This window comes from Caenorhabditis elegans, chromosome V (genome assembly GCF_000002985.6).
Source record: "Caenorhabditis elegans chromosome V".
NCBI classification, from domain to species: domain Eukaryota; kingdom Metazoa; phylum Nematoda; class Chromadorea; order Rhabditida; family Rhabditidae; genus Caenorhabditis; species Caenorhabditis elegans.
The window spans coordinates 2,694,515-2,721,156 of NC_003283.11; the positions used below are offsets into that span (position 1 = coordinate 2,694,515).

General features: G+C 37.8%; 6 protein-coding genes, 1 non-coding gene and 1 pseudogene across 11 annotated transcripts; 4 read left to right on the forward strand and 4 right to left on the reverse strand.

Moving 5' to 3' along the window:
• Positions 1 to 256: 256 nt before the first annotated feature.
• Y45G12B.2 (Zinc finger protein-like 1 homolog) lies at positions 257 to 4,353 on the forward strand (the record flags this gene model as incomplete). Of its 3 annotated transcripts, NM_071330.7 has the most annotated exons (5): positions 257 to 361; positions 430 to 541; positions 1,501 to 1,789; positions 2,636 to 2,939; positions 3,944 to 4,353. In NM_071330.7, 5 exons carry the CDS (start codon positions 260 to 262, stop codon positions 4,064 to 4,066), a joined length of 930 nt encoding a protein of 309 aa, NP_503731.1. The 3 variants fall into 3 exon arrangements, with proteins under 3 accessions (NP_503731.1, NP_503732.2, NP_001303769.1); NM_071331.6 differs by lacking the exons at positions 257 to 361; positions 430 to 541 and having other exon boundaries at positions 1,758 to 1,789; positions 3,944 to 4,066; NM_001316840.3 differs by lacking the exons at positions 257 to 361; positions 430 to 541; positions 1,501 to 1,789 and having other exon boundaries at positions 2,664 to 2,939; positions 3,944 to 4,066.
• A 104-nt stretch (positions 4,354 to 4,457) lies between these two features.
• Positions 4,458 to 12,524, forward strand: nuo-5 (NADH-ubiquinone oxidoreductase 75 kDa subunit, mitochondrial). Its single transcript, NM_071332.8, has 5 exons — positions 4,458 to 4,556; positions 5,761 to 6,513; positions 8,393 to 9,360; positions 10,727 to 10,856; positions 11,977 to 12,524. Exons 1-5 carry the CDS (start codon positions 4,464 to 4,466, stop codon positions 12,220 to 12,222), a joined length of 2,190 nt encoding a protein of 729 aa, NP_503733.1. The 5' UTR covers positions 4,458 to 4,463; the 3' UTR covers positions 12,223 to 12,524.
• C24B9.3 (VWFA domain-containing protein) lies at positions 12,452 to 17,085 on the reverse strand. The gene is made up of 6 exons (NM_001028500.8): positions 16,929 to 17,085; positions 15,629 to 15,697; positions 15,236 to 15,522; positions 14,223 to 14,435; positions 13,750 to 14,025; positions 12,452 to 12,869 (listed from the first exon to the last, which is right to left on the reverse strand). Exons 1-6 carry the CDS (start codon positions 17,016 to 17,018, stop codon positions 12,515 to 12,517), a joined length of 1,290 nt encoding a protein of 429 aa, NP_001023671.1. The 5' UTR covers positions 17,019 to 17,085; the 3' UTR covers positions 12,452 to 12,514.
• C24B9.17 lies at positions 13,353 to 13,434 on the forward strand. The gene has a single exon (NR_068646.1). It is a non-coding gene; the product is annotated as an Unclassified non-coding RNA C24B9.17 (non-coding RNA).
• Positions 17,086 to 17,513: 428 nt separating the features above from the next.
• Positions 17,514 to 19,118, reverse strand: srt-28 (the record flags this gene model as incomplete). Of its 2 annotated transcripts, none has more annotated exons than NM_071334.2 (5): positions 17,514 to 17,848; positions 17,901 to 18,038; positions 18,333 to 18,770; positions 18,815 to 18,905; positions 19,050 to 19,105. In NM_071334.2, 5 exons carry the CDS (start codon positions 19,103 to 19,105, stop codon positions 17,573 to 17,575), a joined length of 999 nt encoding a protein of 332 aa, NP_503735.1. The 2 variants fall into 2 exon arrangements, with proteins under 2 accessions (NP_503735.1, NP_001122857.1); NM_001129385.5 differs by having other exon boundaries at positions 17,573 to 17,848; positions 18,528 to 18,770; positions 19,050 to 19,118.
• A 1,641-nt stretch (positions 19,119 to 20,759) lies between these two features.
• Positions 20,760 to 22,488, forward strand: srt-26 (annotated as a pseudogene). The gene is made up of 5 exons: positions 20,760 to 21,284; positions 21,950 to 22,078; positions 22,137 to 22,277; positions 22,326 to 22,402; positions 22,451 to 22,488. Coding segments are annotated over exons 1-5 (910 nt in total).
• A 392-nt stretch (positions 22,489 to 22,880) lies between these two features.
• Positions 22,881 to 24,621, reverse strand: srt-29 (Serpentine Receptor, class T; the record flags this gene model as incomplete). The annotated part of the gene is made up of 5 exons (NM_071336.2): positions 22,881 to 22,943; positions 22,991 to 23,341; positions 23,654 to 24,091; positions 24,145 to 24,235; positions 24,566 to 24,621. The coding sequence occupies 5 exons, from the start codon at positions 24,619 to 24,621 to the stop codon at positions 22,881 to 22,883; spliced, it is 999 nt and encodes a 332-aa protein (NP_503737.2).
• Positions 24,622 to 25,181: 560 nt separating this feature from the next.
• srt-27 (Serpentine Receptor, class T) lies at positions 25,182 to 26,349 on the reverse strand (the record flags this gene model as incomplete). The annotated part of the gene is made up of 5 exons (NM_071337.1): positions 25,182 to 25,424; positions 25,476 to 25,607; positions 25,652 to 26,089; positions 26,132 to 26,222; positions 26,294 to 26,349. The coding sequence occupies 5 exons, from the start codon at positions 26,347 to 26,349 to the stop codon at positions 25,182 to 25,184; spliced, it is 960 nt and encodes a 319-aa protein (NP_503738.1).
• Between the last annotated feature and the right edge of the window lie 293 nt (positions 26,350 to 26,642).

Sequence of the window (26,642 nt, forward strand, 5' to 3'; positions counted from 1 at the left end):
AATCGCGAAGTGTTCAATGGTTTTCAATATTTCGGCGGAATTTTCCAAAATTCCGCGTGAATAAACTGCGCGGGGTACGGTAAGCAAAAGTCCGCAATGCGCATTGCGTACAAAACACCACATTTTGGTGCGCGAGACAGCCCGACAACATTTTTTTAAAGCGATTTTCCACGGTTTTTTAGCGATTTTTCGCTATTTTTTCCCAAATTTTTACAATAAAATTACAAAATCACGGAAATTAATCGATAAATATTGCAGAATGGGGCTGTGCAAGTGCCCCAAGCGAAAAGTCACCAATTTATTTTGCTACGAGCATCGCGTCAATGTCTGCGAGTTTTGCCTCGTCGATAATCATCCAAATGTGGGTTTTTTGCGATTTTATTTATTTTTTTCGGTTTATTTTTCACTGCCGAATTCTCAAATTTTCAGTGCGTCGTGCAAAGTTATCTCACATGGCTCACCGATCAGGATTACGACCCGAATTGCTCTCTCTGCAAGACAACACTGGCCGAAGGCGACACAATTCGGCTGAATTGCTTGCGTAAGCAATCACGCTCTACTCAAGTGTTCATAATTATTAGAGCGCGCTCGCACGGCACCTCACGAACTCCAGAATTCGCGGGAATTCGTTTTAGCAGTTTTTGGCTATTTTTGGCTTCTATGGAAATTATTTTTAATTTTTAAAATTTATAATATTGTTGAGAAGCACGATCCGAATTGAAAATGTGTAAAATTATGAAATTTGACCGAAAACTGCAGGTTTTACAGAAAGGAGTTCTACACTTTTCTTTAAAAATGTATCAGGACAGTCAGTTTTTCGATTTCTCGTGTCGTAAAATATGTCATTTTGTAGGGAAAAGCCTGTTTCACAAAAATCCATGTTTGTAAATTTAACTGTTTGATTTCTAATATAAAATTATTCAAAAAATCAACAATTTTACGTTAAAATTTAATTTTTTCAATTTTTCAGTTTTTAATAACAATGTTTGAAATTTTAAAATTGTTCTTATTAAAAACTGAAAAATTGAAAAAATTAGATTTTAACGTAAAATTTTTGGTTTTTTGAATAATTTTATATTAGAAATCAAACAATTAAATTTACAAACATGGATTTTTGTGAAACAGGCTTTTCCCTACAAAATGACCTTATTTACGACTCTGAAATCGAAAAACTGACGGTACTGATACATTTTAAAGAAGCCGTGGTGACTCCTCTCTGTAAAACCTTCAGTTTTTGGTGAAATTTCATAATTTTACACATTTTCAATTCGGATGGTGCTTCTCAACAATAATATCAATTAAAAAATTAAAAATAATTTCCATAGAAGCCAAAAATAGCCAAAAACTGCTGGAACGAATTCCCCGCGAATTCCGGAGATCGTGAGGTGCCGCGCGAGCGCGCTCTAATAATTATGAACACTCCAGAAGGCCGCGGTGGTACGCAATAAATATTCAAAAATATCGATTTTTAGTGCAAAAAAAAATCCAATTTTCTTACAGATCTCCTCCACTGGAAATGCTTCGACGAGTGGGCGGCAAATTTCCCGGCCACGACCGCCCCGGCCGGCTATCGATGCCCGTGCTGCAGTCAGGAAGTCTTCCCACCGATCAATGAAGTCTCTCCACTCATCGAGAAGCTCCGCGAGCAACTGAAACAGTCCAACTGGGCAAGAGCAGCGCTCGGGCTCCCGACTCTTCCGGAACTCAATCGGCCAGTGCCTTCTCCGGCGCCGCCACAGCTGAAAAATGCTCCAGTTATGCATAAAGAGGTCCCGGTGCACAATAATAGGTGAATATTAGCTAAAATGAACGAATTTTGCGAAAAAACGGTTCAAAAGACCTTTTTTCGAATTTTTAACTAAAAAATTGCGAAAAATTTCGAAAAAATGAGCCTTTTTTCGATTTTTTAACCTAAAATTCGAAGTTTTTCTTCGTTTTTCCGTAGTATTATTGTTTAAACTACATTTTAAAAAAAATGCATTTTAGGCCAATTTTCGACGTTTTCGAGCAAATTTTGAGTTTTTTTGAGCGAATTTTGAGCGGCTTTCGAGTCCTTTTAAGCAAATGCTCAGTTTTTCGAATAATTTTTGAGTTTTTGAGCCAATTTTTAGCTTTTTAATCAAGTTTTTAGCATTTTTGAGCAAATTTTGAGTTTGTTAGTGCATGTTTAGAGCATTTTAGAGGAAGTTTCGAGTTTTTTGAGCAAATTTCGAGCTTTTTAGAGCAAATCTTAAACATTTTTGAGCAAATTTCGAGCATTTTCGAACTAATTTCGAAAAATTTGAAGCAAATTTTGAGCAGTTATGCACAAAGAGGCGCCAGTTCACAATAATAGGTGAATATGACCGAATTTCGCGAAAAAACCGCTCAAAAATTCGAAAAAATGGGTCTTTTTTCGAAATTTTAACTTAAAAATCGATTTTCTCACGTTTTTTCTCATTTTTTATCGTTTAAACTACATAAAAATGCATTTTAGGCCAATTTACGACGTAAAAAGCCGTTTTCTATGTGAAAAAGTGTTAGAAAATCCAATTTTAAAGTTAAAATTTGAAAAAAAAACGAAAAAAAGAAACCTAAGTCTGAAGAAAGGCCCATTTTTTTTTGCAATTTCCCAAAATTTCTAATTTTTTTCCAGATCCTCCACCCCCGCAACCCATCTGGAAATGGAAGACACCGCTTCCTACTCGGTCTCCAACAATGACGTCACTTTTGCGCGAAAAAAGAACTACGGAGCCGAATCTTCAAGCGATACTCGTCCACTTTTACAGCTCCGTGACGCCGATAACGAGGAGAATAAATATAAACGGCGCCCGACGATGGATTGGATGCGCGGGCTCTGGAGAGCAAAACATGGCGGCTCCGGGGTCCCACAGGAACGGGCTTCCGCGAAAAAAATCGCGCTTTTCGTGATTTTCCTGGCCGTTTTGGCTTTGATTACGGTTGGATTTTAAAAAGCGACTTTTATAGACTCAAAAACGCCAAAAAAATATTTTTTCCCTGAAAAAATGGCCTAATTTTAGCTAAAATACATCAATTTCGCCGACTTTTCCGTGTTGCATCTGTCGGAAATTCGCTTTTATTTGATTTTATCACAGTTTATTTTCAATTTTTATCGTTTTTCTCACGTTTTTTTCGTTATTTAGTGTACATTTGAAGCATATAAACCGAAAACGACGTGAGGGCGGAGCCTAAACCGCAATCCTGCGGCGCGATGTTTCGCAACTCCACCGCGCGACTATTTTTTACAAGTTTTTAAGTTTTTTTTCGCATTTTTCGAATAAAATTTCCAGTATATCGTGATTTTTTCGAGATATTTCGATAAAATCTCATGAAAAAAAAATTTCGACTGACAAAAAAACAGCGCGGCGGAGTTGCGAAATCGCGCGCCGCAGAATTGCGGTCCAGACCCCGCCCACAATTTTTTGCGCTCAACGTCTGCCGTGTGGCTTAAAATGTACATTAAATAGCGAAAAAATGTGTAATAAACAATAAAAATATAAAATAAACGATGAAATTTCATGAAAATAAAATATAAGTCAATTTCCGACCGCTGCGACACGGAAAAGTCGGCGAAATTGGTGTATTTTAGCTAAAATTGAGCGATTTTGAGTATTTTTAAGCGAATTTTGAGCTTTTTGAGCAAATTTTGAGTGTTTTTAATCAAATTTCGCAAATTTTGAGTCATTTTGATCAAATTTTAAGGCTTTTTGAGCAAATTTATTGTCTTTTTGAGCAATTTTTTGAGTATTTTAGAGCAATTTTTGAGTATTTTTGAAGGAAATGTTAAGGCTTTTTGATCAAAGTTTGACTTTTTTTGAGTGAATTTTGAGTATTTTTGAGCGAATTTTATGGCTTTTTAAGCAAATTTTGAGTGTTTATGAGTCTTATCAAGCAAATTTAGATTCTAACTTCATTTAATTCCAAATAAATTGTATTTTTCCAGATTATAATGGTGATGAAGCGTGCCGGATACAGCGGCGAGCACTCATCGGACCCCCTTTTCGATCCAATGGCCAATCCGAATATTCGCGTCGCCGTCGAAGATTCTCGTCTTCCACACGTCTAAAAAATTTTTTTTTTTGAAAAAAATGTGCATATCCTTCCCTTTCTGTGTAATATTCAATGTCTACTCATTCCCCAACGAAAAAAAAAGTTTTTCGAAAAATTTTTTATTTTTACTTTCGCCTGCTAATGATGCTAACAAACGGGATTTTTTCTGATTTTTTTCGATTTTTTTCGCTAAAAACTAGCTAAAACTAGCTAAAACTTGGTTGTAATTAATTATTAATTATTTATTCTTTTTTTTTGCCCTATTTCTTGTATATTCGGTGGTTTAAATGGTATTTATTGATTTTTTTTCCTCTAAAAATTGAAATTCGGTTAATTTTCTACCGAGATTTATATTTATTTTCTCTCAATTTTTCGGAAAAAATTTCAGGAAGTAATTGCAATTTCAGAGCACCATGCATCGCGTCGGTGGACAAATTGTCCGCGGAGTGTCGAAGGCTCAACAGAAGAGATCGCTTTCGGTGGCGGCTCCGGCTCCACCGAAAAAGGTGAAAAAACTGGAATTTTCGGCGGAAAAATTGAAGAAAAATGGATTTGGCAAAAAAATAACGAATTAACTAGCGAGAAATTCAAAAAAAAAGCTTAATTTCATCTACAATCTCCAATTTTCCATCATTTTCCATTTAAAATTAGTGCCAGAATATAGAAAATCGCTCGATTTATCGGAAAATCACTTTGATTTTAGCTGAAATGTTGGAGAAAGCGCTCAAAAAGACAGTTTTGAGCTTTTTCTCAACTGTTTCATCCGAAATTAATGTGATTTTCTCGATGAATCGAGTGATTTTCTATATTTTGGCACTAATTATTAATTGAAAATTTTACAAAATACATGGTGCAATGATGTTTTACTAAAATCAAAAATGTTTTCGTTTTTCAATTAAAAAAATCGAAAAATTCCGTTTTTCGGTTCGAAAAATCAAAAATTTTTAGATTTTTCCTTTAAAAAACGGAAAATTTAGTTTTTTTAATTTCCGAAAAAAGAACAAATCGAAAAAGTACGTTATTTAATTTAAACAAAAATCTAAATTTCTTCGTTTTTCAATTGAAAAAAAAATCGTTATTTCCTGTAAAAAAATCAAAAATTTAGTTTTTCGGTTCAAAAATCGGAATTTTTTCGATTTTTCCTGTAAACATCGAATTTTTTTTTAAATGCTCGATTTTCTCTGACAATTTTTTTTACAAAAAAATAAAAATTATTCGATTTTTCCTGTAAAAAATCTAATTTTTTTTTTCAATTAAAATGATCGAAACATTTCGTTTTTAAATTTATCAACAAAAAAAACATAAAATGAAAAAAGCACGTTTTTCAATTAAAAAAAAATCGAAAAATTACGTTTTTCAATTTTAAAAAATCTAATTTTCCTGTAAAAAATCTAAAAATTTAGCTTTCAGTTCAAAAAATCAGAATTTTTTCGATGATTTTTCCTGTAAAAAATCGAAAATTCGTTTTTTTTTCAATTTTTAAAAATATATCGTAAATATATATTTTTCGATTTTCCGGAACCTAAAAACCCAACATTTTTTTCAATTAAAAAAAAAAAAAAACGAAACAAATTTCTTCCATTTTCCGAAAACAAAAAACTTAAAAAAAAAATTTTTTTTCGATTTTCAAATAAAAAAAATCGAAATTTTTCGATTTTCCCTGTAAAAATCAACAAAAAAACCACTAAAAATCACCTCATTTTCTTCCAGGTCGAAGTCTTCATCGACGACAAAAAAGTGCTCGTCGACCCGGGAATGACGATTCTCCAAGCGTGCGCGCTCGTCGGCGTCGACATCCCACGCTTCTGCTATCACGACCGTCTCTCAATTGCCGGAAACTGCCGAATGTGTCTGGTAGAGGTGGAGAAGTCGGTGAAGCCTGTCGCATCATGTGCGATGCCTGTCATGAACGGAATGAAAGTCAAAACCAACTCGGATTTCGTGAAAAAAGCTCGCGAAGGGGTGATGGAGTTCATGCTCAACAACCATCCACTCGACTGCCCGATTTGTGATCAAGGTGGCGAATGTGATCTACAGGATCAGGCGATGAATTTCGGATCCGATCGTGGGCGGCTTCAGTCGAGATTCGATGGAAAACGGGCTCTCGAGGATAAGAATATCGGGCCGTTGGTGAAAACTGTGATGACTCGATGTATTCAGTGTACTCGATGTGTCCGATTCGCTAATGAAGTGGCCGCTTTTCCGGATTTCGGCACCACCGGACGAGGACAAGATCTTCAAATTGGCACCTACGTCGAGAAATTTTTTGCTTCAGAGCTCTCTGGGAATATTATCGATATTTGTCCGGTCGGAGCTCTTACCAGCAAGCAGTACGCGTTTACGGCCCGGCCCTGGGAGACTAGAAAGACTGAAAGTGTTGATGTGATGGATGCGACCGGATCGAATATTGTGCTTTCGCATCGGACTGGCGAGCTTCTGCGGGTTATTCCGAAAATCAACGATGTACGGAGTTTTGAAACGAATTTTTTGGAAGACATAGCTTTGAAAATTTTGAAGAAGAATCGATATTTTTCGAATGTCGAAAAAAAAATTGTATTTTTGGCCATTTTTCACTTTTTTTGGAGAAAAAATCGATATTTTTCAATTTTCTCTGAAAAAAATCGAAAATTTACAGATTTTTTGAATTTTGATAATTAAAAAGTTGAAAATTGTGTAGTCTAGTTTGGAACAGGGGTGTGCGGCAAATGGAAAAAATTGCCGAGCTCGGCAAATCGGCAATTGCTGGTTTTTCAAAATTTGCCGAGCTCGGCAAATTCGGCAAATCTCTTTTTTCAATATTTGCCGAGCACGGCAAATTCGGCAAATTTGCAGAGCTCGGCAAATTCGGCAAATTCGGCAAATTTGCCGTGCTTAACAAACTCGGAAAAATTTGATATTTTTTATGTTTTGTGGAGCACCAAAACTACTGAATTCTTAACACACATCTGGTTTCTGAATAAGTTCCGCGTAGTATGTCTGTTTAAGCATCAAAATAGCTCAATTTTGTGTCATTTTACTAAATTTTTGGCTAAAAAATCAATAGTTTTATTCAAAATTGTACTGTCAAATTTTTCACGTGTGCGGCAAATTTCGAAATTTGCCGAGCTCGGCAAATTCGGAAAATCTACTTTTTTGAAAATTGCCGAGCTCGGCAAATCGGCAATTGCTGGTTTTTTTAAATTTGCCGAATTCGGCAAGTCGGCAATTTTCGGCAAATCGGCAAATTTGCCGCACACCCCTGGTTTGGAATAAAAAATTGTTCGGCAACATTTTACTTTTTATGAATTTTTAATGCTTTTTGAGCTGTTATCGGTAAAAATCGATTTTTTTTTCAGAGAAAATCAAAAAAAAAATCTAATTTTCTGAAAATAACTTAAAAAGCTTATTTTCGATAAATAAATTCATTTAAAGTAGATATTTGCCGGAAAATTTTTTTCCGAACTATTATACAACTTTCAATTTTTTTTTCCGATTTTTTTCCAGAGAAAATCGAAAAATATCGAATTTCAAAAGAAAAAACATAATTTTCTTCAAAAAAGTGGAAAATTACCAAATTTTCCCAATGCGAAACAGAGCTCAGAAAATTTTCAAACGACTAGACTTTAAAAATGAGCAAAAAACTGATTTTTTATCGATTTTTTCAGAGAAAAAATGTTACTTTTTGTATTTCCGGGGAAAAAAACTATTTTTTTTCAAATTTTCAAATTTAGGTATATAACAATTCGAAAACTAAGAATTTTCGATATTAAAATAAAAAACTTACAATATTCTTCGAAAAAAAGATGAAAAATGGCCACATTTTCAGCTATTTTACGAAAATTAAATTTTTTCCTTGAAATACAGAAAATTTTTTGATTTTTACGAATCCCTGTTTTTTAAGGTGTTGTTTCAAAATTTACCGGAAAATTTCGATTCCGTAGTGCTCCGACAAAAAAAACGAAAAAAAACCGAAAAAATGTCAGAAAAATTCGAAAATGCGAATTTTTTTTTCCGTTTTTTTGCAAAAACAAAAATTGAATCTGGAAAATCGGAAAATTTCACTTTTTCGAGTTGCTACAAATCGAAAAAAAATTTCTTAAAATAAATGCGATTTTTCCGTTAAAAAAAACCAAGAAGCATATAATTTTGGCCCCATTTTTCCTATAATTTTTTGAAGAAAATTATATGTTTTTGCTCATTTTCATAATTTTCGCGAGCTCGATAATTTTCGGATTACCAAAAAATTTTTGATTGCGTAATGATTTCTACTAAAAAAAAAAAACGAAAAATAAATCCGAAAAAACCAAATTTTGCGCCGCAATTTTCGGCCTTTTTTCGACCCCAATTCCCCAATTTTTTCCAGGACATTAACGAAGAATGGATCGGAGATCAGTCGCGTTTCGCAGTGGACGGCCTAAAAGTCCAACGCCTTCTCACACCAATGATCCGCGGTGCCGACGGTCAACTCAAGCCAGCCACCTGGGAAGAGGCTCTTTTCACCGTTGCCGCCAAGCTCCGCGAGACGCCAGCCGAGCAGAAGGCCGCCGTCGCCGGAGGCCTGAATGACGTCGAGTCCCTGGTCGCGCTGAAGGATCTGTTCAACCGATTCAACAGCGAAAACGTGATGACCGAAGAGGAATTCCCGGATGTTGGTAGCGGTGGCTCGGATCTTCGTTCCAACTACGTCTTCAACGATGGGATCGCCAGTGTCGAGAACGCCGACGCCATCCTTCTCGTCGGAACGAATCCCAGATTCGAGGCGCCGACGCTGAACGCAAGGATCCGTAAATCCTTCCTGTACAGTGATGTTCAGGTCGGAGTGATCGGAGCCGAGACGGAGCTCACCTACGAATACGATTACCTCGGAGCATCTGCAAAAGCTATCGATGAGATCCTTGCCGGGAAGGGAGACTTTGCAAAGATCCTCTCATCTGCCACCACCCCCCTGATCATCGTCGGAGCCCAGGCGTTGAAGGGAGAAGCCGGTGCGGCGCTGCTCGGGAAGCTTCAGCAGCTCGCTGATAAGCTCGGCTCTGGGAAGGAGGTGAAAGTGCTCAATGTTCTTCAACGATGGGCCGGTCAAGCTGGAGCTCTGGATGTTGGATACAAAGCAGGCACTGCCGGGATCCGAAAGACGCCGATCAAGTTCTTGTACCTTCTGGGAGCCGACGAGGGGAAGGTCACCAAGGCGAACCTTGATCCATCGGCATTTGTGGTCTATCAGGGACATCATGGAGACGCTGGAGCCGAGATGGCTGATGTTGTACTGCCAGGAGCAGCTTATACGGAGAAGGAGGGAACCTATGTTAACACTGAGGGAAGATCACAGAGGTGTGCATCGGGGAAAGCGAAAAAAAAATTAGATTTATCGATTTTTTGGCAGAGAAAATCAAATAATTTTGGATTTTTTCAGAGAAAATAAAAAAAAAAAAAACTCAGAAAATTATGATAAAATTCAATTTTTGATGGCAAAAAGTCGTTAAAAAAATTGAAATGGCCAACATTTTTTTTTGGATTTTTTTATCAAGGAAAGCTGAACAATCGAAAAACGAGAAAAATACTGATTTATTGCGTTTTTTTCCATTTTTTCAGAGAAAATTGGAAAAAAATCACCAAAATGAAGTTTTTATTTTCGAAAAATCCAATTTTTCCGAAATATCGAAAAAACGCAACAAAAAAAAATTTTCTTCGAATTTTTAAGGAAAATCGAAAAAAGTTAAGAAAATTGTCCATAAAATTCAATTTTTACAAAAAAAAAAGTTTTATCGATTTTTTTCGTTTTTTTCTGGGAAAATTGACAAATCCGAAAGATTTTGAGAAAATTAACCATAAAATTCAATTTTTGATGAAGAAGGTCTAAAAAAAATAAAATGACCGAAATTTTTAGCCTTTTTTTTCGAAATATCGGAAAACGAAAAAAAAAACTATAAAAAAGTGTTTTTTTTTCTGTAAATTTCGAAAAAATAATATTTTTCAACTTTTGACGGGTTTTTTCAATAAAAAATGTATTTTTTCTAAATTGTTGAAATTTTTTTTTGCAATTATTGTGGCCAAAAACTATTTTCGATTAAAAAACATCCACGAAATTCTGAGAATTCTGCGTATTACACAACATATTCGACGCGCAAAATATCTCGTAGCGGAAACTACCGTAATCCTTTAAATGGTTACTGTAGCGCTTGTGTCGATTTACGGGATTTCGTTTTTTTTTTTCAACTTTTCTTAGTTTAAAAAAAAGTTCCCGTAAATCGACACCAGCGCGCTACAGTAGTCATTTGAAGGATTACTGTAGTTTTCGCTGCGAGATATTTTGCGCGTCGAATATGTTGTGTAATACGAAGAATTCTTAGAATTTCGTGATTTTTTTGATCGAAAATAGTTTCTGGACATAAAAATTGGAAAAAATAATTGTCAAAAATTTAGAAAACACTTTTTTTTTTCGAAAAACTGGTCAAAAGCTGAAAGTTATAAAAAATATAACTTTTTCAGCGAATTAAAAAAAAACACAAAAGTTATGAGTTTTTTCCGATATTTCGAAAAAATCTAATTTTCAAAAAAAAAACTATAAAATTTTTGTAATTTTTCAACTTTTTCCATCAAAATTCGGGTAAATTGGTCCGAAAAAAAACCAAAAAAAAATACAGCTCAGAAATTAAATTTTTTGGAAAAAATTTTAAAAACTTGAAAATTTTTGCAGAGCCTACCCAGCTGTGAGCCCACCAGGAGATGCCCGTGTCGATTGGAAAATTATTCGAGCCGTTTCTGAGGTTTCCGGCAAATCGCTGCCATACAGTGATTTGAAGGAGATTAGACAGCGATTGAATGAGGTAAATTTGCTGAAAATCAACGAAAAAATCCAAAAAACGTCAACTTTTTGGACTTTTTTTATGTTACGGAAAGAGATTTTAGCTTGAATTTTTCCATTTTTTGGCCTTTCCCCATTGGGAAAATAATTTTAAAAAGTGTGAAAAATGTACGGAAAAATTATTTTTCTAGAAACCGAATTAATTTTCCGCAAAAAATTTGTTTTTTTGTGGATTTTTTTTCCAAATATTTTTAATTTTTCTGAAAATTAAAAAAAAAAAAACTACGGAAAAATTTCGTTTTTTTCGGTAAAAAAACGAAAAGTTCTATATTTGTTTTGTAAAAAATTGTTTTTTTTTCTGTAAACTGTCTCGATTTTTTAAAAACCAAAAAAAACCATAGATTTTGGTTTTTTTTCCTAAAAAAAAAATTGAAAACCCGAAAAATTCAATTTTTCTGTAGAATAATTTAAAAAAAAAACTGAAAATTTTTCGATTTTTCAGAAAAAAAGCACGAAAATTCCTCTAATTAATTTTCTAATAAAAAATAGTAATAACGAAAAATTTTCGATTTTTCTCAGAAAATTAAAAACTAAAAAAATTTTTTTTTGAAAAATTGAAAAAAACCAAAAAACCAAAAATTGATTTGGAATTTTTCTAAAAAAAATATGGAAAATGTTCGTTTTTTATTTAAGAAAAAAAGAAAATGTTCTGAATTTTCTTGGAAAATAACTTCAAATATTAAGTTTACTAAAAAATGAAAAAATAAGACATTTTTCGATTTTTCTATAAAATATCTTTAAAAAAAACTAAACATTTTTAGTTGTTTCTTTAAAAAAATTAATTTTTTTCAGATTTTTCTGAAAAATCGAAAAATCTTCAAAAATATTAATTTTTTTAACCAAAAAACCAAAATTTTCTTAAATTTTCTTTTAAAAATAAACCTAAAGTTTCGGTTTTTTCAGGAAAAACGAAAAAAAAAATTTATAAAAAATGTTGTTCGATTATTCTGAAAAATTAAAAAAAAAACAAACATTTTTTCGATCTTCCAAAAACCGAAAAATTTGGATTTTTCGGAAAACTTAAAAAAACTATCACTCTTAATAAAAAAACGTAATTTTTAAAATTTCTCAAAACCTTCCAGATCGCTCCCCACCTCGTCCGCTACCGCGACCTCGAAGCCTCTCCATTCGTCAAACAGGCTCTTCAGCTGGCACAACCCACCGGCTCAATCGACGTTGACGTCTCCCCAGTGCTCCGTGAGCTCTCCGACTACTACCAGACGAATGTGATTTCACGCTACTCGCGCAGTATGGCTCAGGCTCGCAAGGCCGCCATCGAGAATAAGACGAATCCGTATGCTGAGGAGCCGGTGTACGCAAGACTCTGAGTTCTGGATAATTGAGATTTTCTATTTTTTTTTTTCGTTTTTTTTCTCAGCTCCCAGCTCCCCCCGATTTTTACACCGATTTTCAGTGATTTTCCCTATTTTTTAAGCTTGAAACTCAAAAACGGTCTGAAAATCTTGTAGATTCTAGTAGTTCGAATTTCGTTTTCTGTTTGTTTTTGCTCCATCTCGCAGAGCCCCAGATATGTGTATTGTATTGGAAAAATCAAGAAAAAATCGATATTAGTTTATTCTCTTTTTTTTCAAAATAAAAAATAATACAAAAATAAAACAATTAGCAGAAAACCTTTGAGCACATCTTATTCTGAAGCCACTGTGGGCTCGCCGCCTTGTTTGACACAACATTGACACAATTGGCACCGCCGACGAGGTTGGTCAAGTCGGATGTGGATGCAGACGCGCCCCATTGGACTGCGACCGGGCTCAGCGAGTATTTGGATTTCAGCGAGTTCATTGTGGAGATTGGGCTGACGTCCCAGGCCGTGGTACTAGTGAAATAGGCCATAATCTTTTTGGATGCAGACGTGGGCTGAGCCAGATAGCCTTGAATTGCGCTGAGAGCCAGATTCAGGGTCTGTCCGGGGACGTCGTCTTGAAGAAGGCCGTCGACGGCGGTGAGAACGTCTCCTCTGAAAGAAAATTGGGTTAGAAATTCGAAAATTCAAAAAAAAAAGCCTATACCTAAGCCTAAGCCGAAGCCTAAGCCTAAAACTAAACCTAATCCTAAGCCTAAGCCGAAGCCTAAGCCTAGGTCTAAACCCAGGCCTAACACTAGGTCTAAGCCTTAGCCTAAGCCTAAGCCTAACACCAAAGTTTGAGTCTACGCCTAGTGGTAAACTTAAGCCCAAGCCCAGACGTATGCCAAAGCCTAGCTTATTTCTAAGCCTAAGCCTAAACCTGAGCCGAAACCTAAACCAAAGCCTAAGAATAAACATAAGCCTAAGCCTAAGCCAAAGCCTAAACCTACGCCTAAGCCTAAGTCGAAGCCTAAGCCTAAGCCCAAGCCTAAGCCTAAGCCTAAGCTTAAGAATAGGCCTAAGCCTAAACCTAAACCGAAGCCGAAGCCTATGTCTAAGCCTAAACCTAAGCCTCAGTCTAAGCCTAAGCCTATGTCTAAGCCTAAGCCTAAGCCTAAGCGTAAGCCTAAGCCTATGACTAACTCTAAGTCTAAGCCTAAACCATCCTAAGCCGAAGGAGAAGCCTAAGTCTAAGCCTTAGCCTAAACCTGAGCCGAAACCTAAACCAAAGCCTGAGAATAAACATAAGCCTAAGCCTAAGCCAAAGCCTAAACCTAAGCCTAAGCCGAAGCCGGAGCTGAAGCCTGAGACTAAGCCTAAGAATCAACAAAAGCCTAAGCCTAAGATGCTAAACTGCAAGAAAATTGGCAAAACTAACTGAAAACGTTTGAGTTTACGGTTTTACCTAACGAGACCCATAGTTCGGGGGCGGAGCATTTCTAATTAGCATTAGAGCGCGCTTTCACGTCGACTTCAAATCGTCACCACCCACCTAGATTGTCCATTCTTGAAGTTGGTGAAGAAGAGCTGAGAATCGATTCCAGTAGTGACCAGTGCGAAGGAAGTTCCCAAGTCACCAATTGCAAATGGAGCAACAAAGTTGTGAATGGCGGTCTTCATGGCGGCAAAGTCGGCGGCCGACGCCTTATTGGACACGTCAACAATCAGGTACACGTCATAGGTGAGCGATGCCAACGGACACGAAACGGATGGAGATTGAGTTGGCACTGTCGTTGGAGCCGGCGAGACGGTCGAGAATTGGACACCTCTGGAAATATAGATTCGGCTTTCAGGTGTCACTGCAATCTCGCTCCAATGTGGATTGATTAATTTTTATATTTGTCTTTGTATGGTCTGTTAGTCTGATTAATTTTGACACAAAAACCAATACAAACAACAGAAAAACTGAGGACGGAGCATTTACATTTGACTTTGGAGCGCGATTGCATTCCGATTTAAACTCACGGGCAACACAGTGCAGCCATCCAAGCGGAGACATAAGTGAGCTGATCCGAAGTGGCGGCGAAAAATGTGTTTGTGGTCGCCGTGGTGATCTGTGGAAGCTGCGAGTTCAAGTTGGCAAGCGCCTTGGCTCCGAATCCGACGGACATGATTACGTTGAACTTTTGCTTGAGCTGTGTGAGCACCGAACTTCCGATGACAGTGTTTCCGGTCCATCTGAAAACTGAGACTTTACCCCAAGGATTACTAGCGTCGTCGAACGAAGTTTAGAATTTTTCCCTCCTAGTTTGGATGCTTCGGATTTTTCAGGATTCTACTGCTTTTGGACGTCACACAGAGCGGTTTTTACTACGTGGTCGTAAAATAAGAAAACTCGGCCACCTTCATAGTATGGATACGGAACATTTTCTCAAAAATCGCCACGGTGGAACTATAGAACCCCTCTCGAGAACATTCTCGTCACGGTTCAGAAACATCCCACGGCAAAAATCCCAGATAAATCATTGGCCGAGTTTTTGATTTTTCTAGGCCACGTAGTAAAAACCGCTCTGTGGTCAGACTGTGACATTTTCACGATTTTATTTTTTTATATAATTTTTTTTTCTGAATCAAAATCCCTTGATAGTTGTAATTGTCGACCCCTACCCAAGCCTGATCATTTACCCAAGTTTAGGCTTTAGCCGAAGCCTGAGCCTAAGCCTAAGCTTAAGCCTAAGCCTAAGCCTACACCAAAGCTTAAGCCAAAGCCTACACCAAAGCCTAAGCCTAAGCATAAGCCTAAACCTGATCTATGCCTCAGCCTAGTCTAAGACTAATAATAAGCCTGTCTTATCTTAAGTATATGAATAAGCCTAAGCCTAAGATGAAGCCTAAGCCTAAGCCTTAACCTAAGCCTAACCCCAAGCCTCAGCCTAAGCTTAAGCCTAAGTCTAAGCCTATGCCTACGCCTAAGCCTAAGCCTGAACCTGAGCCTAAGCCTAAGCTAATGGGCCCTTTCTCAAACAATAAAAACTCACGAATCTCCAGAAAGAATCACCAAGACCTTCTTGTAGTCGCCACTTCTCATACCGGACATCGAGCTGACCTCAGCTTGCACCTTGGTCAACGCCTGGAACAAGTTTCTCTCCGCCGATCCCTGATACTTCAGCGTCGTGTTGATCTTCGCCTGAATCGATCCCAACGATGATCCATCGTTCAACGAGGCGACCGTTTGAGCCGAACTTCCGTACGCGTACAGAGCAACTTGACTGTCCAATGGGGATACTGTGAGCGAGGAAACAAAGTTCAGAAGGAATGTGCGGATCTGAATGAAAAAGACTGATCACACTACATACAGGATCCTAGTGATAAAAGTTAAGAGTAGACTATAACGTGACCACGTGTAGAGTGGTGATAAGAACACGACTCACTTGTTCAAAGGTAACCTGATCGTAAGCATTCGAAGCGTCCACAACAATTACGATATCGGATTCGACGTTCTGAAATTTTTTGAAATAGGCTATCAGAAAACTAAAGGATATCGATTTTTGCTCAAATATATCAAAATTGTGGAAAACTACCGATATTTGTGATAGTTCAAAATGCCGAAGAAAATCTTAAATTTCGATCTTTTAGGTTCACTTTGGGCCTGGTACCGCCGACCAATCAGCAAAGCGGGACCGCCGACCAATCAGCGAAGCCTGGCTGGCGTGGCTAGTTTTGCTGATTGGTTGACCGGCTACTCGTGGCCAAATAGCACGGTTTTTACGACAGTTTGGGCTATTTTTCAGCAAATTCTCTACCGATTTTTCGGCAAAATCTAATTGTAAGCAAAAATTGGTATTAAAAAAAAAGGTCAAATTTCAAATTTTATCAAATTTTAGGCCGTTTTTTTGAGCCGCCATAACTTTTTTTTGAGAACTTTTCAAGAAGTTTCATTATGAAATTCGATGTTTTCAGACAATTTTAAGTCTAATAAAGCAATAAAACACATTCGACTACACCACCTTTAAGAGTTAACAGAGAACTAAAGAATATCGATTTTTTTAAAATTTCAATCTTTTGGGTCCACTTTGAGCCTCAAAAATCTTTAAATTATTTCAAATTGTGGGAGATCGCCGGCCAATGAGCGAAGAGAGACTACCGACCAATCAGCAATGCCGGGGGCGTGGCTAGCTTCGTTGATTGGTTGACTAGCTACTCGTTACCGAATAGTTTTTTTCGATAGTTAGGACTATTTTTCATCAAATTTACGTCTATCGTAAAAAAAAAGTGAGAAAATATTTTGTGTGAAAATTTTTTTAAAGGTGGAGTCACTCCTTTGGTCTCAAAATGACCAAATATCATGATAAAACTTTGAATAAAAATTTTGAAATTTTTTTATTTACTGTCAAAAAGTGGCAATTACTCAGTTTTTGCCACTCATAATTATGGAACTCGACCAAAAAAAAATTTTTAAACATTTTTATTGTTTTTATTTTGTTTAAATTATTAGTATTAAAACATTGTAGGGGTCGAAACATGCGACATTTCCTTAAATTTCTTCAAAAGCTCGTATTTTTCAAAATTTTGGCGATTTGCCAAAACTTTGACGTTAAATTAGGAGAAATCTAAAATTTTTTGGAGTGTTTTATTATGATATTCGGTTGTTTTGGATAATTTCAAGTACATTTAGACAAAATCCCCACTGGCGCTACTCCACCTTTAACTTCTGGAAAAAAAACAACTCACGAAAGAAGAACACGCAGTTTGCAGGCAAATATGGCTAGCCGACGTCGAAGCGACTAAAAGTGACACTAAAATCAATGATATTCTGCTCATCTTCTGCTCCTGCTTTTTCTACCAACTGGAAAAAAGTCACTTCTCTCTCTCTCCTAATGAAGCCCATACCTGTTATCAGTTGAAACCCACGTTATCAGTTTTTTTATTGGAATGAAACAAACGGAAAATGTGCTCACCGAATGACTAGAGATCAAACTTGACAAATTTTTCAGTGGTGTGTAATTAGGAAATTGTTGGGCCCGGGAAGCATGTAGCCAATAGAAGCAGTCACCATTTGGCGGATAATTCAAATTTTTTGAGATAAAATTTGGCGGGAAGTTTAACATTTTCTGAACAACGTTTTGTCGAGAAATTCAACTTTCTGATGAAAATTTGGCGGGGGAAAATAATTTCAAAATTTCTACGAAATTTTTGAAATTTTGTCGTGAAGCTGAAATATTCTGAATAAAAAATGGTCTGGAAATTAAAATTTTCTGAAGTAAGGCCAGGGCCTCGTGTAATCTCGATCCGAAAAAAATTAATATGTTTGATATGTTGGGCAATGATAGTTTTCATCACAAAGTATAAAAGAATTCAAAAAAAAAAATTCAAAATCAATTAGACGCGGTCTTGGTAAAATTAATGCTTCCTCTTTCCATGTGCCCAATTCGAACTCTCCGCAACCCCAATCTCCTGAGCAGCCCACTTCTCAATGTCCGGTTTAAGCACAGGTAGATCAGGACAGGTGCACCATGTCCAAATTGCCAGAGTACATGTCCCATCATGATGATCCACAGTGGGACATCGACGAAGTTCATGATGACGTAGATGATGGACGCCACCTGGTTGATGGCGCAGATCAGTGCGGATTGGAAGAAGATTTGGAGACTCTGGACGGAAACTCGGAGCATAATTTTAATTTGAAAATGATTAAAAACTCACCATATTCTTCATTTTCGAATTAGTAGTGTCCTCGATCATATTGAACTTTTCCCCGAGTACACAACAAAGGGAGGTGTAGAGCAGGCAAGTGATACCTACGACGAGTAGGTTGTTAAATCCATGGGGAATGTTGGCGTACTGAAAATTCAAATAAGCATAGCGTTAAACCTAAGCCTAAGCCTAAGCCTAAGCCTAAGCCTAAGCCTAAGCCTAAGCCTAAGCCTAAGACTAAGCCTAAGTCTAAGCCTTAGTCTAAGCCTAAGCCTAATCCTAAGCCTAAGCTTAAGCCTAAGCCTAATCCTAAGCCAAACCCTAAGCCTAAACCTAAGCCTAAGACTAAGCCTGAGCCCCCGACCAATCAGTGACGTTTGCCACACCCCCTGATGATCGCTGATTGGTCGGCGCCCACTACCCACTCGGTATTTAAATTACCTCATTGCCACGTCCCTCAAAAATCAGGGGGTCAAAGAACCATGTCATATACTTTGAAGAAAACATCACAGGCTTTGTGAAGAACACAAAATAAAGCCCGTACATAATCGGCAGCATCATCACGACAAACGTCTTGTTCCCCTCAAATATAGCTGCACAAATTCTCGGTTTTGTCAAATCCAACAACCGATTTACCACCAGACTCATCGCAATAATACACGAACAGCACCAAAGCCCCAAGCCCGCCATTCCGGCAATGTAGATCAAATTCGGGTAGGAGCAGAACACAGCTCCATGGTACGCTAGGAATCCTGTGGCGATCGAGTTGACCCAGAGTGCTGCCATATCGACTATTCCGAGAAAGATCATGATTTTGAAGCAGGATAATTTGAAGTGGTCCGACTCGAACATGACAGTCAAGATCGGGATGTACATGATCTAAATGAGGGGGCGTTCGGCGGACATATAGCGGGACAACTTACATTAATGAAAATTCCATAGGCCATGTCCAAACATCCGATAATTGGACGTGGAACTCCATCTCTTTGGGACCATTCTTCAGCGGTATGGGCGCTAGGAATAATTATTGTTTGGATGAAAGTAGGCACTGAAGTGCCTGCCTCGCGCCGCGCCTCTCTAATAGTGCGGCGCGGAACCCGAAAAGTGTCGGCCGAGGCGAAAGAACCGCCTTTCGCAATAAGTTTGCTTTAAACATACCTGCAATCGTAAAGTGGAATTTTAGAAATTGAGCCGTACTTGAGAATATTGTTCATCGCTTCTTGATGTGCTACTGCTAACTTTGGACTACTTTTTATAGTGAGTCTAATCCGGGATTATTGCGTAATACTATTAATATTATTCAAACTTTTAAAATTGAATGAGTAGAAGCTTTCGCTTTTGTTTGAAAGAGCTCACTCAAAAACGAGATTTCAAAGATTTCGACACATTGTCACGTTTTTCTTGGAGACCATCGTAAGATCAGCAGTTGTTGGCAGTTTTTTTGATGCATCAAAGTTTGGCTTCAAATTAATTAGATTCACTTTCTGCACTTTGAAAAAAGGTACATCTCGGTTCATTTTGAAGGTATCAATTGACAATTATTTGCAAAACTATAGAAAAAGAATAGGAAATTATTTTTTTCCGGTGACAATTTTTTCATATAACACAAGACAACCGAGATATGACAGCCTAAATTTACCCACCGACGATTTTTTTGATTTGGCAAAAATAGATTGAGAAATACATAAGTTTCACCTGTGTTTTGGCAGGCAATCGACAAAAATCGGAAAATTGTAAGTTTCCCGATTTGCCGGAAATTTTTAATTTATCAATTTGTTGAATTGCCGATTTGCCGGAAATTTTTTGCAAATTGCCGATTTGCCGTTTGCCGGATATCAGTTTGCCGGAAATGTTTAGAGTGATTTTTTTATAAGACGGAAACACTTAAAATTGTGCCTTTTTGAATTTTTTTCCCGTTTTCTTTAGTTATTTTCATAGAATTTGCTTACTTTAAAAAGGAAGCCTATAATTTTGCCGATTAAAATTGAAATTCTGAAATTTCCAAAAAAAATGTGCAAAACCACGATTTGCCGAAAATTTTTGGCAATTGTAGTTTTTCCGGCAAATTCGGCAAATCAGCAATTTGCCGATTTGCCGGAAAATTCCAATTCCGGCAATTTGCCGATTTGCCGGAAATTTCAATTCCGGCAATTTGCCAATTTGCCGGAAAATTCCAATTCTGGCAATTTGCCGATTTGCCGGAAATTTCAATTCCGTGCTCGGCAAATATTAAAAAAAGTTGACTTGCCGAATATGCCGCACATCCCTGATAAAGATCACTGAACGGCAAGAATCTGAAATTAATTTTTATTTCAGTTGAAACATTTGGAAAAACGTTCCAAAAAGTGTCTGAGAGTTAGAAATTGCCGATTGAAAAAATTTGGAAATGTGTCTGCTATTCTCAACTTTCTAACAATTTTGAGCATTTCCCAGTTGATCACGGGGTTCCGGCCTTCCTCATTGATGAATTTTTCGCGCTCCATTGACAATCGCCCGCCGGACAACGCGTGGGAAAGTCGTGTACTCCACACGGACAAGTAAATGTAGTTTTAGAACTAAAAAATGAGCCGCGACGCGACACGTAACGCGCTGTAAATCTACCCCAGATATGGCCGAGCCAAAATGGCATAGTTCGGCAAGCTCTTCCATTTAAATTTATGAGGGAAGCCAGATTTAAATAAAAGCTAAATTCAGATAAAGCAATAGTTTTTCTAATCACTAAATTTTATCGAACAATTTTAAATTGGCAGAACTGGCTCATTTAGAACTCGTCACAATCAAGGGTGTCATTTTTCGATTTTTCGATGTTTTTTTGTGAAAAACGAAAAGCCGACACCCTTGTGGTCTCAATAATAATTTTATAGTGCAATGTCACCTGATGAATGGACAACTGAATTCGGTTTAAAGCGCCCAATTCTTGGCACTGTCAGCATCATTTATGGATCATTAATGGATATTATTACCATTCCATGCCTTCTTGTAATTCTTGACCATGATCTATTCCAAATGTCTTGCTACAAAATAATGTTTGTTGTTGGTGTTGTTGACATGCTAGAGATCGCTATGAATTCCATATTCACTGGATTTCTAGCGATCGAAGGCGCCGTATTCTGTACTCATCCCGTTTTCATTTATTTTTTGGGCCTTTGGGGTCTCGGACTATGGTGTTGTTCGTGTCTTTTAAACATCTTGCTGTTGGTTAATAGAACCTTGAATTTTGCCAATTCCAAGTTAAGCGACTACTTTTTCGATGGATATCGGACATACGTTTTTATCGTGATTCCCATAGTATATGGTCTATATTTTGTTTTTTTTACGCCAACTTGCGTATTTTCATCCAGATATTATGCCTGGTTTTACGACCCATTCATTTTTCCAAATATGACTTCAGAGGTTCGTAATTTAGATTTTTTTTTAAATATGTTAAAGGTGGAGTAGCGCCAGTGGGCAATGGGTTAAAAAGTCCAACGGTGACAAAATGCCCGAATATCATAATAAAACTTTTCAAAAAAAAAACAAATTTACCAGCCGCGCGCAAAAAAAAAACCACGCGCAAAGCGAGTGTTCCGACTGGCTTCAAATTGAACTGTTTGAACAAATTCCTCCTTATGCTTCTCGGGATTTTATGAAAATTCTAGAATTTTTTAGAATACTCTAGAAAGTTTAAAAAAAGTTTCCAGAAAATTCTGAAAAAATTCTAGAAATTTCCAGATTATTTTAGCTCTTCAAATTATTTTAGGAAATTCTAGAAGTTTCTAGATTTTTCTAGAAAGTTACAGACTTTTCTAGAAAGTTCAAAAAATTTTCAGATTTTTCTAAAAGTTAACGTTTCTCAGAAAAAAACATTTTCTCAGAAAATTTGAATTTCCCGCCAAAATGTTTTTCTCAAAAAATTTGAATTTCCCGCCAAAATGTTTTTCTCAGAAAATTTGACTTTCCCGCCAAAATTTTTTTCTCAGAAAAATCTCATTATCGATTTTTCAACAAAATGTTCTCGACTTTTTAACATTAAAACTCGACCGAATGTCAGAATAAAACACTCAAAAAATATTTTCCAGTATACTAATGTGCCACATGGTGTCAACAATGTGATGATAATCATTGGAACTTCGACTTTCTATGCTTACATTTGTATTCTTTTATATAAAGCCCGTAAAACAGGAAGTTTTTCAAGTATGACTACTCAGGTAGATTTTTTAAGCTTTGAAATTTGAATTTTAAATTAAATTTTAAAATTCTTTCCAGGCAAATCAAATAAATCAAATCAATCAGTTGTGATTTGCTTCATCAATCAGATTTTTGCAAGTATCTACGTTGTAATGAACTTTGTCATGGTTCCAGAATGGATGATAGTTCTGGCACAACTACTTTGGCAGTTAGATCACGGTACGCAAAAAAGGCGATCAATTAAAATTTTAACGTAAATTTATTCAGGAATGCCAGTTATTATATACCTAACCATAAACGCTACGATGAGATCACGGTTTTTGAAAAAAGTATGGATTAAAAAGGTGAATTTATTTTATAAATGATATTATTATAAAACAAAACACTTTCAGAAAAACAACGCTACTGCTCCCGTCATGTTGTTTTAAGCTAAAAAGGGCTCCCATGAGGTCGCCGCAACGGCGCCTCCGCCGGCCTCCGCCGCATGTATCCAAATGTATAATGCGGCGCGGAACCCCGAACGTGTCGGTCGCTTCCAAACAACCACCTCTTCGCACTACGTTGTGCACACGCACCAAGCTGCGGAACCCCGAACGTGTCGGCCGCTCCAAATAACTACGTGTCGCACTTCGCACTTCTTTGCACAAACACAGCGCCGCGCGGCGTCGGCGTGAGGCCCGCGTTTCGCGCCTCACTCAGCTGGAGCCCTAGAGCTAAAAATCAACACCACGAAGCCCATTCGATAATTTTTCATTGTAATAATTAACTTTCTTAACACACATTTTTATTCACAAAAATCAGATTAAAAAAAAAACTGAAAACTCAGTTAGTCTTGGTGAATGCACCACTGTTGGTATCTCGTGTGACGACTGCAGCAACTGATTTCTGAAAATTAAAAATTTTAGATCAACTCTGAGTACCCAGTAACCTACCCTGAGACCAATTTTCTTCAAAATCCCATTCCTAATAGTCTTGTTCAGACAAAGATAAATGATCGCAGGTGCACCATGACCGAATAGCCAAAAGCTATGCCCGACGATGATGAGCCAAAACGGCACGTCTATGAAGTTCATGATTACGTAGACAATCGAAGCGACCTGATTGATTGCACAAATCATTGCAGATTGGATGAATATTTGTGTGCTCATTTTGTTGGATTTAGAGCTTCCGCTATTTGAAGCTTGTTCGAGCTTTTTTCCAAGCACAAGACAAAATGAGACGTAAAGGAGACAAGTTATACCGACCACAAGGAAATTGTTGACTCCGTGTGGAATGTTGGCGTACTGAAAAAAAAAACGTTTGTTCAAGTGTGTAGTTTGTAGTTTGTAGTCTGTAGTCTGTAGTTTGTTGTATGTAGTTTGTAGCCTACCACGCCACACGTATTTTGATTTTGACAAAGTATGGATGCTATATGATCATGCTTCGTAACACACGCCTGTTGGGATAAGGTAGTACACAGTTTCATAGTTTGTAGTGCGTAGTGTGTAGTTTGTAGTTTCTAGGTTATAGTATGTAGTCTGAAGTTTGTAGTTTGTAGTTTGTAGTTTGTAGTTTGTAGTTTGTAATTTGTAGTTTCATCGCAATCAAAAACTTACCTCATCAGTTCTGTTGACAAAAATCAATGGGTCAAAAAACCAAGTGTGATATTTCGATGAAAACGCGATTGGCGGAGTGAAAACCACAAAATACAGTCCATAGAGAATCGTGAAGCTCATCACCAAATAGGTACGGTTTCCCTCGAAGATCAGCGTGCTCAGCGTCGACTTTGACAAATCCAAAAGTCTATTCATCACCAAAATCATTGCAATAATGCACGAGCAACACCAAAGTCCCAAGCCCGCCATGCCGGTGACGTAGATCAAATTCGGATAGGTGCAGAATACGGCACCCTGGTATGCTAGAAATCCGGTAGTGATGGAGTTGACCCAAAGTGCGAGCATATCAACTGATGCCAAGAATATCATGATTTTGAAGCATGACATTTTGATGTTCTCTTTCTCAAAGAGTACCGAGAGAATCGGGATGTAGAGCATCTGGAAAACCGAGTACATAGTGGGAAAATCGGGGTGTAATTAAACCTCCTTACATTAAACGTGAGCCCATAAATCATGTCGGCGATCCCGTACAGCGGCCGACGTACTCCGTCCCGCTGAGACCATTCCTCGGGGGTATGAGCGCTGAAAATTTGGTTTTTTTTTTAAATAGGGAAATTTTTGGTAAAAGCTTCCCTACACCCGTATTTAGGCGCCAAAACGCCTGCCGCGCCCGCGCCTTGCGGTGACCTCCGCCGGCCTCGTCGCGAGCCGCGCACCCTGTATAGTGCGGGCGCGGAACCCGAAAAGTGTCGGCCGCGGCGAAAGAACCACTTTTTGCTAGTGATGTGATGTAAACACCAAGCCTCTGACTTCTTGTCATAATGCAGTAGGCCGGAATCAGGCGGGCAGGTTGGAGGCAGGCGGCAGGCAGGCACTAGCCCTACTCTGCCTTTAAAATCAAAAACATCATACCTGCAATTGTAGAGCGGAATTCGCGAAACAGAGCCATACTTGAAAATATTGTTCATTTGTACTGAAGAAACTACCTGGGTGTACCCAACAACTCATCTATTTTTACCAAAACTACAGTAATCCTCCCCCATTTAGCACCCCACGTAACATCAAAACATCACGTCTATTCTGGATAGGATTACGTCTCATCGAGTACTCACTTCTATTGTTTCATTTTCAAAAAGAAAAGAGGATTAATATTTTTAAATGGATTTATTTAATCAAACTATTGAAAAAAAAATGAAGAAGTAATGAGAAGTTCATTGAACAAAAACTGATAGGCCAACATTACGCAATAATGATATATCAGACAAGACGCCAAAACGCCTGCCTGCCTCGCGCCTTGTGTATAGTGCGGCGAGGAACCCAAAAAGTGTCGGTTGCTGCGAAAGATCCATCTTACACACTATGTGGTGCAAACACCAGGTGGGCAGGTTTAAGGCAAGCGTCAGGCCTTGAAACCGCTCCCATGGAAGCCCTACTAGGTACTTTAGTGCTATATCTGGTTTACAGCACCCGACACTTTACGGGTTCCGCGCCGCACTACACGGTGCTCAAATCTGGTTATAAATTTCATTCAAACAGTCGGTGAAACGGGGACACTCGTCTTAACCCCGAGTCTCCTCAAAACTCCATTCCGAATTGTCCGATTCAGACCCAGATATATGAAAACTGGAGCACCATGCCCGGTCTGCCAAAGCATGTGCCCGAGCATGATAAGCCAAAGTGGGACTTCGATGAAGTTCATGATGACATAAATTACAGACGCCGTCTGGTTGACTGCACAAATCAGTGCGGATTGGAAGAATATTTGTTTGCTCTGCAAGAAAAAGTAACCTGTCATTTTTTTTGTCATTAGGCAGTAAATTACCAAAGCATTATTCTTAGTGGGTCCCTCAATCTCCTGAACCTTTTCCAAGACAACACAACAGAACGAGGCGTACATAAGACACGTGAAAGCGACAACGAACAAGTTGTTGAAGCCGTGTGGAAGATTGGTGTACTGTAATTTATTTCGTAAAAGATTTTCTGTGAGGATAGACAAACCTCGTGAGTCATATTCGGAAAAATAAGAGGATTAAAGAACCAGGTGAGGTGCTTGGAAGAAAATGCGATTGGAGTGGTGAAAATCACAAAGTACATGCCATAAATAACGGGTAGAGTTAGAACACCATAAGTCTTGGCTCCATCGAAAATGAGCTTACAGAGAGATTCCTTGGAAAGATCCAAGATCCTGTTTATCACCAAACTCATCGCAATTATACACGAGCAGCACCAGAGCCCGAAGCCTGCCATGCCGGAAATGTAGATCAAATTCGGGTAGGAGCAGTACACGGCTCCCTGGTACGCTAGGAACCCAGTGATAATAGAGTTGACCCACAAGGCGAGCATATCAACGATTCCGAGGAAAGTCATGACTTTGAAGCACGACATTTTGAAGTGTTCCTCTTCTAACATTACGGCGAGAATTGGAATGTAGACGATCTGAAATTTCGATTAAGTAGCGTATGTTCTGTGAAAAATTACATTCATCAGTATTCCATAAGTCATATCAATGATACCAGCGATGGGCCGCTTATAACCATTAAGTTCAGACCACTCTTCAGGTGTATGCGCGCTGAAATTTCAGGCATATATTACAAGGTTTCGAAAATAGTTTTAAAATGAAAACATCATATCCTACCCTACCTGCAATTGTAAAGCGGGATCGCTTCAACCGAGCCGTACTTTATGATGTTGTTCATTTCTTAGAAATATCAAAAAAAAGTTGTGGACTGGGCGAGCTCACGAAAAACTGTCTTATTCTGTTTATGGCGATGCTCAAGGAAAAAAAACATGTGACGGAAATTAGCCCAGATCTATAGTTCCGGTCCTGTCTACTTACGTAGGTGAAAACATGATCGAAGGTATAAAGTTACCTACAGCAATTCAAAGCATGGCTAAAACAGTGTTAGGAAATTTTAGTTCCTTCAGAAAATTACCAAGTGTGGGAAAAATGTTCGCGATCCTGGAATAATGTCGGCTGCTCTTTTGTATG

Bases quoted from the DNA above. Each gene is read 5' to 3' on its own strand.
- nuo-5 (NM_071332.8), top strand. From the start codon at position 4,464: ATGCATCGCGTCGGTGGACAAATTGTCCGCGGAGTGTCGAAGGCTCAA. The intron at 9,361-10,726 runs GTGTGCATCGGG...AAATTTTTGCAG, and splicing joins ACTGAGGGAAGATCACAGAG to AGCCTACCCAGCTGTGAGCC. The intron at 10,857-11,976 runs GTAAATTTGCTG...AAAACCTTCCAG, and splicing joins TTAGACAGCGATTGAATGAG to ATCGCTCCCCACCTCGTCCG.
- C24B9.3 (NM_001028500.8), bottom strand. From the start codon at position 17,018: ATGAGCAGAATATCATTGATTTTAGTGTCACTTTTAGTCGCTTCGACG. The intron at 15,698-16,928 runs GTGAGTTGTTTT...AAAAAATTTCAG, and splicing joins AAACTGCGTGTTCTTCTTTC to AACGTCGAATCCGATATCGT. The intron at 12,870-13,749 runs GTGGGTGGTGAC...ATTTTCTTTCAG, and splicing joins TTCAAGAATGGACAATCTAG to AGGAGACGTTCTCACCGCCG.